The 17,714-nt window shown below is 45.1% G+C and overlaps 1 protein-coding gene across 2 annotated transcripts in view; it reads right to left on the reverse strand.

Annotated features, from left to right (window-relative positions):
- The window catches only part of MMP16 (matrix metallopeptidase 16), a 514,191-nt gene that overhangs the window by 253,119 nt on the left and 243,358 nt on the right, over positions 1-17,714 (reverse strand). For both annotated transcript variants that reach the window (XM_086965967.1, XM_086965966.1), the window contains exon 2: positions 13,780-13,928. In XM_086965967.1, coding sequence (XP_086822093.1) covers positions 13,780-13,928 — 149 coding nt within the window. The remainder of the gene's footprint in view (positions 1-13,779; positions 13,929-17,714) is intronic.

Consider the following 17,714-nt stretch of genomic DNA (forward strand, 5'->3'; position numbering starts at 1 on the left):
ACTCCTGCTAAAGGCGGCAGGACGTGTCAGAGTAGCAAAGATGGTGGTGTTCACCCAATTACTTTACTTTTTTACTGCACTACCTATAGTGATACCATATAGGATCCTCAGTGAACTTGATTCATTATTGATTAGTCTTATATGGGGAACGATAGGTGCAGAGTGGCATTAAATAAATTGCAAAGCCCAACGCTAATGGGAGGATTAGCAGCTTCAGATTGCGAGGCCTATTACTTGGCCGCACAGTTGCAGTGGTTTGCACAATGGATGTATTCCCAAAGATTCCCAGAAGAGGAACATATGCAGTTTTAACCAGATCTATGTTCTGTGTACAGAATCCTCTTGGCTCCGAGAAGGTCTGTTAGGCAGACACACTGCATTGCGGGTGGTGCGATACTGTTGGCTTTGTACTCTTACGCAAACTCATACTCTTGTGCCCTATGTCCCGGGCACCCCGTTGAGAAGTTCAGAGCAAATTAATTCCAGGTTGGCGATTGAGTGGCATAGTGGAATGGTCTACAGCTGGGATGCATAGAATAGGGGATCAACATGGAGATGTGGAACTTCTCTCATTTGAGGGTTTTTTGGCTTCTTTTGAAAACGTGAAAGGGCAATTTTTATCACATCGGGCAGTAGTAGCCAGGTTGCGCATTCATTGGGGCATGGGTGTAGAGGAGCCTCAACAGCACAGTGCTTGCCAGGTGTTATGTAATGTGTCAGGTCATTCTATGGCAGTGACGTGTCTTTATAAAGCATTACGGAATTATATTGCAACACGTCTAGTAGAACTTAAAGAGTAATGGAAAGAGGATTTTGCACATCCTATTTCAGAGGCAGATCAGGCAAAAAAAAATGCTTGTTTATATACTGTATCTAGAAATGCTAGATTTAAGCTGATTCATTTATATTATTTACAAAGGGCATATTTGACTCTGGCTAAACTATATCGAATTTTTACAGCAGCTGATGTGGCATGTGGGAAACAACCTTTACAATGCAGTCATTGCATCGCACTACCTTTACAACGCAGTCATTACAACACAACATCCTTTACATCCCGTGCCATTACAACGCAGTCATTACATCGCATGTCATTACAACGCATGTCATTACAACGTATGTCATCACAACGCATGCCATTACAATGCAATATAAGGTAAGTAATGGGGAATAGTCATTTTTACCGCTTCCCTATCCAAAACATACCCTACTCTTGCACTCACTGTGTGGGAATAGTACTTTTTACCCCTACTCTATCCAACACTAACACTACTATTGCACTCACTGGAGTGGAAATAGTAATTTTTGCCCCTACACTATCCAACAATTACCATACTGTTGCACTCACTGGAGTGGCAATAGTAATTTTTACCCCTACATTATCCAACACTTACCCTACTGTTGCCCTAAAAGTAATATGCGCTGTAATGGTATGCGTTGTAATGGAATGTGTTGTGAATGTAGTTTATAAAAATGCGTTGTGATGGCATGCAATGTAAAATCATGCGTTGTAATGGATGTTGGGATGTAAAAACTACCATGTAAAGGCATGTGTTGTAAATGATTACGTTGTATCATCATACATCCGTGGCATGTCCTCAATGTGGTGAACAGGGAGTGGAAATGCTTCATATGGTGCGGTCTTGTCTGCTATTGGTGGTTTTTTTGGAGAAAAGTAGTGACCTGCATTAATGAGGTTATGCAGAGATCGATTCACTGTACTCCACTGATTTTTCATCAGGAGGGATTTCCTATCTCTGTCTAGCACAAAAATACTACAGCATTTTTTGACGTGGCCTTGGTGCTTGCTAGACACAATATTACTATGCATTGGAAAGCTACTAGTACCTTCAGGTTTGAACAATGGAAGCAGGAATGGATTCAGGGTCAGGCTATGAGAGCTCAGTGTTACACAGACAAGTGAGGAAATGAAGGGGATCAATTGAAAGGGAGTAAGCATGGATCCTTTATTGGATTGTCTTAGAGATCCTGACACTGTAGAGGTGCCTGTGGAGGAATGTAAGTAATAGTCATTTCAAGGAGAATAGGTAGTAGTAAATTCTGAAAATATACCTGGAATGGAGAATGTGTACTGGCAAATTCTGAAAATGTATACTTTGAGGTGAGAGAGGTGTAGACTATGATTGTAACACAGTGATACATGATGTGATAGGGGCTGAACCTTAAGGGGTTTGGGAGGGGGGATGGTGTTATTGGTTAATTGTAGTAGGATTTGTATCCTGATAAAATTATTTGTGAAATATCTATTCTATCAAAAAATGCTAATACAATTATTTTACTCCATAAAGTTGATTCTCTTTGAAATAAAACCTGTGCCCTTTATTACAACTTGTTCTAGATGAAGGTGTATATCATTGCATATGTTGGATTTGCACTCAGTCACAAATGTTGGATCCTTCAGTTTGGCAGCAGCCTTAGTTACAAATGGTATTTATGAATACACTTATGTGTGTTTTACTATAGCGCGTGCATAACCAAAAGGTGGTGAAGCACTAGGGTCAAAGACAAGCATAAAGTCAGCAAGCGATAGCAGAAGTAGCTGGGGAATGGACAGTTATTGCGTTCAGATGTTGCGTTCTTTAAAGAGGGGAGTCTTTATGCATAACGTTCACATAATAGTCACAGTTCAAAAGAAAAAAAACATTCTCACCTTAGAGTGATTGCACTACATCAAAGGAAGGAAGCAAGGGATAAAACAAAAATACAGACCTATTATATTTTTTAAAGAAAACCACATTATAAAGATACTATATATAACAAATACGAACATATTCATAACAACCGTCAAGCTGAAATAAATTGTTAAATACCGACAATGGCACGTAGAAAGGAAATTCATCCCTAATCATGGGTGTCTTAAAAATAAATTGTAATAATTTAGCAGATATCACTGAACATGTTACACACAAACAATATTATCTTACATCTAACAAAAGTAATGTTATTTATTATCACTGACATTTCTACTGTAGTGTAAAATATTTTTGGAAAAAACATGCAGTATTACACTCCTCAGAACACAAGCCTGTGTCACAAACAAGCACAGCAGCACACATGCATGATGCTAGTTTGTCATCCTAGGCTTCTTTTTAAACTTGTCTTAGTGCTTAGTTAATTTTGTTTTCAAGTTAGGGTCCTTCTCTGGGAAGAGTATTTGATTTGCATAATTGGTAAAATAAATCACTTTCATAACATAAATAATTATTTCAACTCTCTTCGCTGTACTTTAAGTGGTATAATATTATCATTTGTGCTGTGTTATCAGTAGCAGGCTCTGTGTATTGTAATGTGCTGTTTACACCACTGTTCCTTTTACTCTATGCATAGTGCTGTTCTAGCGCTTGGACATTGGAATGCGGAGTGCCACACATGGAGGTTTGGTACTAGCGTTGGTCTCTCTTTCATGCCCTGATAATTTTTGGTGGTATCTTCAGCTTTGACTGAATAAAACAGCATAACCCTCTCCTCCCAATGTCATTTTCATTTTCACAGTAAGGTTTTTGTGTTCTGGTTAAGACAAAAGCTCCTTCCTACCATTTTTTTTTGCAGTTTTATATAATAATAATAATACAAGCACTTGTAAAGCGCGCAGTTACTTCAGGCGCTGTTTCGCAGCACTGGGGGCAGTCGGGAAGATTAAGCAAGCTATTGGCCAGAGTCACAAAGTGCTGGGCTAACCTGCTGCCAGTGCCAGGGATTGAACCGTGAGCCCCCATGTTCCAGAGTCAGCCACCCTGGCCACTGCACCACACCTCTCACCTGTATATAGTGACAACTTGACCCGAAGATATCAGAGTGCTTTACATGAGCACCAGTTGCATTACAGAGGGACACATTCATTACATTTTTTTTCGTACTGGGAGATTAAGTGATTTGCCCAGAATCATGGGATGAGCTCCCACCAGAGACAAACCTGGTTTTGCAGCTTCAAAGTCGGCTGCCGTAGTCCTTAGGCCACATCCTCTCCCCATTGATTCTGAGGTGATGTCAACATCTAGGCAAATTCACATTAATGCGTGAATAAAGCAATCAACTGCTGAAAATGACCTTTAAACTTTTGCCAAGCGCCTGGAACAATGTTACACCAATTGACAGTGCATTTAGTAACACATATAATAGTAACCTACAAATTTGTATTTTGGGTTGAAAGTAGCAATTTATGTAGCATATTTATGTATGTATTTTGTTTGCATTTATTTATTAGTAGTGCTAAACCAAAGATCGAGTTACAAGTTAAGGGTTTCAAGCAAAATGAATGTGTCCAGGTGTAAGTTAACTGTTGCTCATGTAAAGCCACCCAATACCTTCGGGTCGAGTTTGTGCTATATATTCTGCCAAAATAAATAACTAAATAAATAAATAAAAAATGAGAGCTCTCAATTCAAGACGCCGGGGACTCCACCACGAGCGCGGCGGCCTTTGTGAGTCAGTCCCACATTGTTTAAAATTGCTCTGGGGTTTCTGTGAGAGGGAAATATCCGGAGGTGTCTGAGCTCCAGTGGTGGCGCCGGCCACCTGGGACGACCAACTTCTTGACAAGATCTGATAGTGTGAATGAAGTGCCTTCTGGGTAATGACTGTTTCCTGGAAAACTGCAAACTCTTCCTGTCTCGGGCTCCTTACATTTCAAGTACGCAGAAGGTAATACTGCGGGTAACACTGGTGTAGAAAACCAAGCACAGCATCGTGCCGCACTTTTATCTGAAGTAAAAGCGCTAATAAGCTGCATTGCTGCAGCAGTGGCCCGTCTTCCCTCTCTAAGACGCAGCACAGCCCAGCTATTAAGACGCAGAGCTGTTCAATACGATAATTTATGTTCTGGAATAAAGCAATGTTTCCAGTCCCATTTGGCATCTGTATTCGTGCAGACGCTTTCAGAAACGGCTCCCGTAAGTGATTAAAAAATCATTCATGTCAGCTGTTTTATCAAGTGACTGTAATGGAGGACGGCGGTGCGCCATCTGACGGCTGGTTTCTTTCCAAATATTGTTCTGGAAATTGAAGTGTAATTTTTAAGTGAAGTGCGATAGATGGTGGAACTTTGATTATGCCACGAAGGATTGGTAGGTTTCCTTAACCAGCTGTGCAGGAGACGGACATTGTTCGGCAAAAATAAACGGCAATAAACTCTCATATAAACTTCTACAAGCATTCTCTTATCTCTTATTCACCGACGGTGCACCGACATAGTACAGAACTTTAAAGGAATGATGCACAGAGTGGCTTTGTCCTGTTTCCACCTCTGAGCCGTATAATGCAAAATCCCAATCGCAGCAGAGCTTGCAACATGTGTGAGTGCTGGCCACTTATTATATACTGAATCACGGGCCAAAATGGGCTCTCTGGGCTTCAAGGGCATAGGACGGCACACCAGTTAGTCTTTGGGACTAACTCCACCATGTCTCCACACTCAGTCTGCAAGATTGCAACATTTCCATGCATTGTCAGAGAGGTGATGGAAGGTGCATGCAGTCGCTTACTTTACGGTCTTCCCCAGGAGATCCCTTAGAGTGCCTGTTGTTCAGCCCTGTACAAATCCCCTTTCTCCTGCATTCAGTTTCCCTCAGCTCAATATGGCGCACATTGTATAGCACAGAGTCGATACATTTCTGCAGCTACTTTACAAATGAATACTTAGCACGGATGGTGCTGAAAGGCACATCATTTGTGAGTCAGACTTGCATAAAATGACATGTAAAATGAGTCACAATGGTTTCTGACTGATATTAGGGATCTGGCATACTACGCTTGATCAGTGGCGTAACGAACCTTGAGGAGGCCCCCCTGCAGGGTAAGTGAAGGGGCCCCCTCCGGACTCAATCTCGAGCTCCCCAGCAGAAGTGCGGTGCTGACGGGGCCCCCTGGAGGGTGAGGGCCCCCGCACTGCGGGGGCTGCAGGGGCCTGTGTTACACCCCTGCACTTGATGGCCAATATGGATGCCTCCCTTGTGGTAATCCACTGTGCAGAGGCACAGTACTACAAAGCATCACACAGGCACACATGAGAGCATGCTTTCCATGATGAATGGATCCCTCTCACAGGGTTTGGTCCCTGCCAGTTTTAAAAAAGCTCTTCTCATCCCTTTGCTGAAAAAGGCTGGGGCTAATCCATCGGATCCTCTCAATTACAGGCCCATTTCCTTGCTGCCGTACTGTGCCAAAATATTGGAGGCCCATGTTTGTGATAGCATGTCCAAATTTTTGGAAGAATCACAGTACCTTGCGCCCAATCAGGCTGGCTTCCGCCCTCTTCATTCTACTGAAGCTGTCATCGTCTCAGTTCAGAACACCTTGAGGCGGAATGCCGATGAGGGGATCCACCAGGCTCTGGTACTATTAGATCTATCTGCGGCATTCGACACGGTTGACTATACCATCTTGGTCAACCGTGTCGAACAGGCCGGTCTCAGGGGCTCTGCGCTGAGCTGGATTCGTTCATTCATTACTGGCCGTACCCAATCCGTGAGGTTGGGCCCCTTCACGGCCCCCACTATTCCTACTACCTGCGGAGTTCCTCAGGGTTCGTCTTTGTCACCGCTACTTTTTAATTTATATTTACGCCCCCTGCTGTATTCCCTCAGGGACACTAGAGTCACCATTTTCAACTACGCAGATGATCTGCAGCTCATCTTTCCCCTAAACACCGAGGACTCAGTGGTAGTGTTTCAAAACACCATGTCTCACATCCTGAGTTGGATGAGCTGCAGTCACCTGAAGCTCAACCCAGGCAAGACTGAGTTGGTCTTGCCTGGGCAGAGTGCACTCAGTTGGAACCCTGGCTTTTGGCCCGCCAGCATGGGAGCCCCACCCTCTAAATCGCCCTCAGTTAAGAGCCTAGGAATTTTTCTTAGCGAAGATCTCTCTCTGAAAAGGCAGGTCAGTGCAGTGGTGTCTTCCAGCCTTTTCCAGCTGAAGAAAATTAAGAAAATTGCTCGTTTCTTCTCTCTGGAAGCGCTTACACAGATTGTCATCTCCCTGGTTCTGTCTAGACTGGATTTTTCTAATAGTCTTTACCTTGGGCTCCAGGTCGGCGAGTTAAAACGCCTCCAGCTGATTCAGAATCAGGCAGCCAGACTCATTCTGAATCTATCTAGGAGGCAGTCTGTCAGACTGGGCCTAAAACAACTACACTGGCTGCCTGTTGAGCAACGGGTGGCTTTCAAGACTGGTTGCATTTTATTTAAGTCCTTACACCAATCCGGCCCCACATTCATCAGAGATCTGTTCAAAAAATATGACCCCTCCAGGAATCTTCGCTCTATGCATAAACATCTTCTGATTGTTCCTACTTATAAAAAGAAGCGTCTTGGAGGTTGCTGCTTTGACCATCTTGCGGCGGCCTTCTGGAACTCCCTCCCTTTTCACCTTAAAACGTGTGGAAACATTCTCAGTTTTAGACACTCTCTCAAAACATGGCTTTTCTCCCAAGCGTTCTGATGAGCTCCTTTTTTGCTCTCTCTGACTGATGCGTTGTGTCCCTGTCTATAGCGCCATGAAGCCCCCGGGCGAACGAGCGCTCTACAAATACATTTCAATATCAATATCAATATCAATACTGCACTCTATAATCAGTGGGCCCCTGGTTTTGAATGGCATGGGGTGGGGCTAGAGGTGAAAGACAAGTAGCATTCAGTCCTTCCCTGCACCTATTGAATTTGATTCATACCTTTGCAAGTCATCCATATATGACCCTACCAAGCTTAAGACCACTACAGGGATTTATAGGACAGAATTCATATGTCACACATCCTTCTACCTTTGGGATATAAAATGACACTTTTTAAGGAATCAGACTTTCAGATCACTGGCCAACGTTATTTTGCTTATCGCCATCATAGCACCGGCTCTTATAAAATGACTCTGATGTACATGATTTAAATTGTTTACAGCATGCATGTATTTAATTTCACTATCAATTAGACCCAGCAGCTTTAAATCATGTTGATGATCTTGCGTGAGGAATTTACAATATGCAGCGACAAGGCTCCGCTTATCAGCAGGCCTGCCATATTTAAGATTGGTAAATGTTGCATGTCCTGCAAGTTGCAACTCCTCAAGCTCCAGTGGGCCCCAGAGTAAAATCTGCCTACATGTTGGCAGATGAATTGCACTGTCTAAAGTGCTTAATCCGCCAATGTATCTGGATGAGATAACTCAATGAAAGGCTACTAGAGAAACTGTGGCATATGTTTGTGCTAAGAGGATCATAGCATAATTGACAAATTAACATACTGGATAAATAGCTTAAATATGCCATGGAGTTTAGTTATGATGGTACGGTCATTAGCCCTCAACTCTGGAGGTACATTTCAAGTATATCCCCATTGGGTGACAGACATTCAGTAAAGATTGGCATTGCCAGATTTTACTCTAACTTGTTCACCTCCAAATGAATCATTAGATGAAGGATGCAGTCATTTTGGCTTAGAAACCTCTACTGCACTTGTGGCTCCTCCAGGGGTGGCTCCTCCACTAGGGAGGACAAGTGTCACCCCACTGCTTTCTCGCAGTGCGAGGAGAAAGCCAAAACATAGAATGGTAATAACATTGAGTTATTACCATTTTATGTTTGCTTTGCGCATTGCGGGCGGGCGGATGTGGAAGCTGATACGGCTGTGTACTTAGGTGGGTCCTTGGTTGTATGTGTGTGTGAATAGTTTGAAAAAGGTAAGTTTGTGATTCGGGAGTCATTGGTGGTCTACGAGATGTGAGGCTATATGGGTCTGGAATGGGAGGTTGAGGATGAGTCTGGCTGCTGCGTTCTAGAGCATCTGGTATCCCATGTTGAGATTTACAGAGATTCCAACATAAAGTGTGTTACCACAGTGTAGTTTGCTGGTGAAAGGGCTTGACTTGGGTGATGGTTTGACAGCTGTTGAGTGGAAGCCATTTGCAGTGAGTTCTGGTGAAACTAAGTAAATCACTCTTATTAGCAGAGTTCAGCAAGAAGAAGCATACAGTAATTTGGCGATGAGTGGCAGCAAGGCATTGGGATATATAAGCTTCTGAAATGGGAAAACTGTTGAATAGAAGAAGATAATGTGAGTGCTACTCACATACATGTGGTAGGAGAAACCAGCCGGACAGCATAGAATGAGAAGACAAGAGTATACAATACAAGCCTTCAAGCACAAGGACTGCTAATGCAACTTTACAGTGTAAGACAGGTCTAAGAGGTAGGAGGACCAGTTGAGAGCAGAGTTTGAGTGGTAAAGTAGGATGATTGATGGTGTTGAAGGCAGCATAAATTTCCAGGAGTATAAGGATGGATGGGAGTTGGTTGTGATATGTGGCCGTTATAATTTCAGCAACGGGCATCAGAGCGATTTTAGTGGAGTTGAGGGCACGCAGACAGATTGGAAGGGGTTGAGCAGAGTCATGCTACCTATGTGCTGCTCAATTGTGACCCGTCCATCACCAGGACAGCTAGTCTTGACCCCATGCAGAAACCCAAAAAACGGTCTGAGTGGGCTATTACAGTGGAATTCAAGGAGCTTCAGGGGTAATCGAGATCCCAAGTTTTGCGTATCTACTGCAGAAGTCAAGGATCCCAGGATTTAAGAATCTACCACAGGATTTGAGAATCACACAGTCTTTTAAAGACACACCCAGGGCTTCCCTGCCAGTTGATGAGAGGAAGCCTTTGCCTGAGCTGTGCTTTTAACCTGCATTCCCCTGCTTGGATTCTGCTGCTCATCTGTGCTCCTGGCACATCATCTGAGACAATATTCTAGTCGGATGCCAAATTCTTCTCAGAATATTCTGCTTGTGGTGCATCTTGGAACTTCCTCTGCTGCGTAATTTCAGAGAATTTCCTGGTAATATTGAACCTCTTGTACCCCTTTTAATACGGTCTTGAGAGCCCTCAGGTTAGTGATTTGTTAGGGAGAGTTAGATGTATTTATTGGTCATCACTCAGCCCCACCCTCTTCAACATCTACATGAGACCTCTCGCAGCCATCGCACGCCAGCACAACCTCAACATCATCTCCTACGTCGACGACACCCAGCTGATCCTCTCCCTCACCAACGACCCTGCCACCGCCAGAACCAACCTACACGAAGGGATGAAAGAAGTAGCCGAGTGGATGAAGAACAGCCGCCTGAAACTGAACTCAGACAAGACGGAAGTCCTCATCCTTGGATCATCACCCTCTGCCACCATGGCCCTGGGCAGAGCACCCAAACCAACGGACCACGCACGCAACCTGGGCTTCATCCTGGACTCCTCCCTCTCGATGACCAGACAAGTCAACGCCGTCTCCTCATCGTGCTTCAACGCCCTACGCATGCTCCGCAAGATCTTCCGATGGATCCCGACCGAGACCAGGAAGACGGTCACCCAGACACTCGTCACCAGCCGACTGGACTACGGAAACGCCCTCTACGCCGGAACTACAGCCAAGATACAGAAAAGACTCCAACGCATCCAGAACGCCTCCGCCCGTCTCATCCTGAACATCCCCCGACGCAGCCACATCTCCGGCCACCTGAAGGACCTGCACTGGCTCCCCATCAGCAAGAGGATCACATTCAGGCTCCTCACCCACGCACACAAATCTCTCCACAACCTGGGACCCAAGTACCTCAACGACCGCCTGACCTTCTACACGCCCACCATCCAGCTACGTTCGACAAGCCTCGCCCTCGCCGCCGTACCACGTATCCGAAGAGCCACCGCTGGTGGCAGATCCTTCTCCTACCTGGCGGCCAAGACATGGAACTCCCTCCCCATCCATCTTCGGCTGACCCAGGACCATCTCGCCTTCAGAAGACAACTCAAGACCTGGCTGTTCGAGCAATAGCAGACCCCTTCCCCCAAGCGCCTTGAAACCCTGCCGGGTGAGTAGCGCGCTATACAAGTGTTATGATTGATTGATTGATTGGTTTGTGAAACTACTATTGTTTTTTTAAACTGCCCTTCACACCTACACACTGGAACGCTACCTCCCCCTCTAAGTTGTGCTGAAAACGACTGTCTCTTTGGCCTCCTTCACAGAGTTATTAACATATCCTCATTGAACATTTGCTTCTGTTTGGTGCCTCAAGTCGCTCAGGTTTACCAATTATACATAGGACATTGGAATAGAAGCTGGCGGCTCACGATTACTTTGACTCTGACAAAATAAAGGTACTGTGCCAGTGATACATTGAATGTTTACTATAGTACACAAATTGCTAGTATGATTCTTGGGAATTTGTAAGTTTCTATAGATACTATTATTCATGTAAAATCCATGTGAAAGATAAAAAGTACATACAATGAAGATTCATGTCGGCAAAGGCAGTAATGTGTTCTACTTAGAACAATAGTGAGGTCATTAGTGAGAGACTAAGAACAACCGGGGGGACCTTCATTTGATTAGACAAGCTATGTGACTACAATCTAATGATATCTCTTAAGAGTCTTCTCTCATATCCATATCCCTATTTCTTTTTTTCCCTCTTTGCCATCAGTGTAGAGCACTATTTTGGACGTGCTCAGCACTGTCAATGGGACAGGAGACAAGTGGATTTAATCTTGTTCATAAAGCAACATCTGGATCTACTAGTTAGTGGTAAGTCGAGACTGACAAAAGCAATAGGAATGGGTACTAGATTGTAGTCAATAGTTAAAAAAGGAGGTAGACAGAGTCGCACATTGGAGGTGAGAACAAGATGGGTTATGGTTTGAAGATTGAAAGGGTCAGATCAGGCACCTGAAGGGTTAGCAGATTTTAGTAGGGTAAAAAGCTGTGTGGGGGATGTACGTGTGTAGTTAGCAACGGTAGCTGTGAACCTCTTAGCAGTTTTTAGTGAGGGAGGTAGATAAAGAATTAAAGAAGCAAATGTGTGCCAAATAGTTGTGATTTCTGAAGAGAAGTAGATTGCAAAGTCTGAGATGGTGACAGAGGATACAGATAGTTGTTCTAGGAGGTGCAACAATGCTGTTGATGTGTGTTTGGGGAGAGGATGAAAAGAGGTCATGAGGATGGAGGTAGGCAGATTAATGATGGTCAAATTCTGTGGAAAGTGGGGCAAAAGCTCATTTGTATGTGTAACGGTTTAACGTTTTTCTGTACTTGTACCATTTATGGGGACGTGTGCACATTTGTGTTTTGGTGAAATTGATATGTGATGTTATTCACGGCTGAGGGCTTATTGTTTTTAAAGGTGAAGGTCCAGGTTGAGATCTAGTTGTTTTGGGAGAGTTATAGTCAAAATCGTGACGGAGGGTCTGACTGAACTTTGTAAACTATGTATTTTGTAATAATGGAGGGACTGCATTTTGTATTTGTCCATGAATGCAGGGAGAGAGGTGGTACAGTGTTTTTTTTTTTGTACACAAATAGGACGTATTGTTGGGGTTTGATGGGAAGGGGTGTTGACTGAATAGCAAATGATGGCATGATCATTTGGAGAGGGTTTATTGTTGGTTAGGGAATGTGACAATGGGTTGGAGATCAGTATCAAGAGTAACTGCTTGTCTTGTTTATGTTAGGGTGCAGTAGTGAGTAGTAAGTGGTCAGAAAGCAACCACATTGGCAAGGTGTGTTGCAGTTGATTGCTGAGGTCTATGTTAATGTCTCCCATGACTATGAGGACAGTGTTGGGTGCTTTTGTTTCAAGAACATCGTTGAGTTCTTCAAATAAAGAGTCCAAGCTACCTGGAGGGTGACAGAGGGCGAAAATGCTTGCCTTGAAAGGGTCAATTATTGAGGATAGATGGCTTTCGAAAGAGAAGTGTGTGTAAGGACTGGGGCTGTCTTGAGTAATGTTTTTAAGAGAATGGCAACTCCTCTACCTTTGCAATGTTGCAAAAGGTTGTGGGAGAAAGTGGGATAGTCAGTGCGGAGAGAAGAAGGAGTAGTAATGGTTTTGTGCTCTGTCTGGGATTTAGTGAATGCTGTGAAATATAGGAGGGGTGAATCTAAATATTGAGTTTTATAGGAGGTCTTGTTTCTGATTGACCTCCCAGAGGGAAGCTTTTACAGGATATGTGCCCAGGCAGAGCTGAGGTTGCTTGATATTTAGTCTAGGAGCACAGATAAGACATGGCAATATCCTGCAGAGAGAGCATTGGACTACAAGTCAAAACATAATATACTGAGATTTAGTGGACATATTGGTGCAAAAGTTCAAGAACTCGCTAGAGACGTACTTAGTAGGCAACTGAAAATCTTTTCGAAATGCACTTCATTTGGACTAAGACATTTAATTCCATTTTACTAATGTTCTAAACTGCGTTTGGCACCATCGTAACTTTATCAATAACTGAGAAAGATTGCACCCTATTTATGGCCCTAGTAAGAGCTTGCTTCAATTAGACTTTTAGACAGAGCAATTAAAGTCACAATTCATTATGACTTCTTAATTAAAAAGGATCTAAATTTCAAGCATGCACGGTATGCAGAATGAGTACCCCGTGGGCAGTGGTGTAAGGCAAAATGATGCCCCCAGTGCAGAATGTGAAGAGGTGGCCCTCAGTCTTCCATTCCTCACACATATTCATTGGCCAAAGGCTGAATGTGTGCCTCTGAAGAGTTAAGGGGCCCCATTCAGGCTGGGGGCCACACAGCGCAGTCGGGGCTGCACGGGCCTGTGTTACGCCCCCTACCCTAGGGGTATTGGATATACATATTGAGTGCTAGTCGTACTTACATTTTTCTCATTTAGTAATAAATAATATAAACCGCAAGGTCAGCTTATGTTTACTTCTCAAAATTTTGGACTGCAGTCAAACATAAATGTGGAAGTGAGTTTAAAAGGAATCCTTACTCAATTGTGTTTTTGTCCACTTTCCCTGTAATGTTGATGCCGTAAAAATGCTGCATAGCAGCTATAGCTGATTGCATGGTCTCTGCAGTGCGTAGCACGGACATCCGGGGATCAGTTGGTGGAAGGTAGCCGTATTTTTGTAACCATACCTGGAAGACAAGAACAATGCATATTACAATTATATATTTTGGTACTTTATTTGAGCAACATTGAATAATGGTTTATGTAATAATTATTTTGCATTCATTACTTTGAAGCATTCATTTCTTGACACCAGTGTTTTGTGCATATATTTTTCATCTTTGTTCATTCTATGAAAAGACTTATCTTAGGTATTGCAGAAAACTGTGCAAGGAAAACCCAGGGAGTTCATATTACTAAACACAATAATGTTGAGGGGGGTGAACAAAAAGGGGAGGAATTGCACAAAAGAAGAACAAGCAATGGCAAAGCCAGTAGGTCTGGCATCGATTGTCTAGAAGTTGAACATTTACGTTCCAGTAGTTAACTGTTTAGATCTTTCACACCAAAAGAAAACTGTGAATGTGGCAATTATTTAGAGCACAATGAAATATTACAAATATATGCAACAGAAACACAGATAATAAAACTGTATTTAACATACCTCCTATTTACAGCACTGAGAAACTGCAACCGTACAGTATATAGTATGGTAATAAATAACTCATATTTGTGTTATGCTCTCCACAGATTAAGTTTATATTGCAACGTCATTGATTCTAAATGTTAGCCAATTTAGAACATTAATTAACAGATAAGTACAAAGGAAGCGGTCGCTCCCATTGCCCCATGCCCGACTGCCATAGCGCTTAGCACAGCTTGCATTTGGTATCGTAGCGCTATACGCCTGCCTGCTATTGCCGCATTGTTTTGCCTGCCACTGGTGCCGCTTTGAAAACGTGCACTTTGTGTCTTTTTAAATTGCATTGTGTCTTTTTAAATTGCATTCTGTAAACGTGCACTTCGTGTCATTTCAGTCATTTTATTTTGCATTTGCAGCTAGCGCTCAGGTTGTATTGGTGTTTGGCTTTGTAATTCGATATTTATATTCTGTTTGTGCCGGTGCCACTGCCCTCAGCGCCTCTCCTCCCTGTGCCCCAATCTCGCCCAGGCTCAGTTTCGATTTCCCCACCATTTTGTTTGTTGTGCCTTAACCAGCACCTCCAGCCCGCCTCCCGCCTCCCAGCTGCCCCTCCCTCGCTCCGCCCCACCCCCTCTATCCACTTATGCCAGAACAGCTGACGTGCAGCGGTTACGCGCTGTGGTCGCGCCCCATGCGCGCCGAAGGTGCGCCAAAGGAAAGCCCGTCTACGCCCGTCCGCGCCTGGACCGTGCCCAGCGCCAGTCCCCCTGGTCCTCGCAAAACCCACTCCACCCGCATAACATATGACGCCGCTACCCTCCTTGGCCTCAACCCCGGACGCACACCACAATGCTGCGCAGCTGCCCCAGGACACACTCATGGTCCATTCACCTGCCTCTCCTGCAAGTTCGCCTGCACCAGGACCCACACCAAACCCACTACCTCCAAACACAGCCCCAACTCCAACCGCCTGAAGTGCATCTTGCTGAACACCCGCTCGGTCCACAGACACGCCACTGAACTCTGGGACCTACTCGACACTGCATCGCCGGACGTCGCCTTCCTTACAGAAGCCTGGATGAACGCCTCATCAGCGCCCGACATCGCCATAACCATCCCGGATGCTTACAAGATCATCCGAAAAGATCGCACCAACCAAAGAGTAGGAGGCATCGCCATCGTCCATAAGAACACCATCCGAATCACGACCAGCTCCGACGTTAACCTCGCGACCGCCGAACACCTTCACTTCCAGATCCACACCGACCCCAGGACCACACTTAGAGGCACCCTCATCTACAGACCACCAGGAACCCGCACACAATTCAACGAAGACATCACGATTTCATCAGCCCACATGCCCTCACCTCCGAGAACTACATTCTACTGGGAGACTTCAACTTCCACCTGGAAAAGAAAAACGACAGCAACACCACCACCCTTCTGGACAACCTGGCCAATCTCGGACTCAAACAACTTGTTGACACCCCCACCCACCTTGCCGGACACACGCTCGACCCTATCTTCACCTCCAGCAAACACATCTCCTTCGATTACACCACAGCTCTCCATTGGACTGACCACAGCTGCGCTCACTTCAGCTACAAAAAGACCACGACCCACAACCCCCACAACCCATTCCTCGAAGAAACTGGAACAAAATCACCACCGACCAACTCCTCACATCGCTAAACCATAACCCTCCTACCATATCATCGGACCCAAACCAAGCTGCCACCAAACTCACACAATGGATCACCCACAGTGCTGACGCACTAGCACCCTTGAAAAACCATCAGATCAAACAAGGTAGCAAAAAGGCCCCCTGGTTCAACGATGACCTTAAGAAATCCAAAAAGCTATGCCGTACCCTCGAGAAAACCTGGAGAAAAAACCCAACCTCTGACAACCTGACCACCTTCAAGGACGCCACCCGCAAACACCACCAATTGATCCGATCCACCAAGAAATCAGCATTCAGGGATCAACTCGACAACCACGCCCACAACAGCAAGGAACTATTTAACATCGTCAAAGAATTTACCAACCCCACCGCCGGCACCAACTGCATCACTCCCTCCCAAGACCTCTGCGACTCTTTATCCTCTTTCTTCCACAACAAAATCGCCGACATACATAACAGCTTTGAAAACCAGTCCGATGAACAGCCCACTCCACCCACCACCGAACCAAAACAGCACCCTCACAACCTTTTCGCCTGGAACCCAATCTCCACTGAAGACCCCATCCGCCTGATGAACTCCATCCACTCAGGATCGCCAACCGACCCATGTCCCCACCACATCTTCAGCAAAGCAGACTCTATTATCGCACCCCATCTCCGCGATGTCATCAACTGTTCCTTCAACTCCGCTACCTTCCCGGAAAGCTGGAAACATGCCGAACTCAGCGCCCTTCTGAAGAAACCCACAGCAGACCCCTCTGAACTTAAGAACTACCGCCCCATCTCACTCCTCCCATTTCCTGCCAAAGTCATTGAGAAAGCCGTCAATAGTCAGCTCGCCGCCTTCCTTGAATCCAACAATTCCCTCGATCCTTCACAGTCCGGCTTCCGAGCCAAACACAGCACCGAAACCGCCCTCATCGCAGCTACAGACGACATCCGAACACTACTGGACAACGGTGAAACAGTTGCCCTCATCCTACTCGACCTCTCCGCCACCTTTGACACAGTATGTCATAGCACACTCATACAACGCCTCAACAACGTAGGAATTCAAGGGAAAGCTTTGGATTGGATCATCTCGTTCCTCGTCGGAAGAACCCAGAGAGTCCGCCTCCCCCCATTCAAATCAGAGGCCACCGATGTCATCTGTGGTGTACCACAAGGATCTTCACTCCGCCCCACCCTCTTCAACGTATACATGAGTCCCCTCACATCCATCGCGCGCCAACACAACCTCAACATCATCTCCTACGCAGATGACACCCAGCTGATCCTCTCCCTCACCAAAGACCCAAACTCCGCCAAAACCAATCTACACGAAGGAATGAAAGAAGTAGCCGAATGGATGAAGAACAGCCGCTTAAAACTTAACTCGGACAAAACGGAAGTCCTCATCTTAGGATCATCCCCCTCTGCCTGGGACGACTCATGGTGGCCACCGGCACTGGGCACAGCACCCATACCTACAGATCACGCACGTAACCTGGGCTTCATCCTAGACTCCTCCCTCTCGATGAACAGACAAGTCAACGCCGTCTCTTCTTCATGCTTCAACATCCTACGCATGATCAAAAAAATCTTCCGCTGGATCCCCACTGAAACAAGAAAGACAGTCACCCACGCATTGGTCACCAGCCGACTAGA

The sequence above is a fragment of the Lissotriton vulgaris genome, chromosome 4_1 (assembly GCF_964263255.1).
Source record: "Lissotriton vulgaris chromosome 4_1, aLisVul1.2, whole genome shotgun sequence".
NCBI classification, from domain to species: Eukaryota; Metazoa; Chordata; class Amphibia; order Caudata; family Salamandridae; genus Lissotriton; species Lissotriton vulgaris.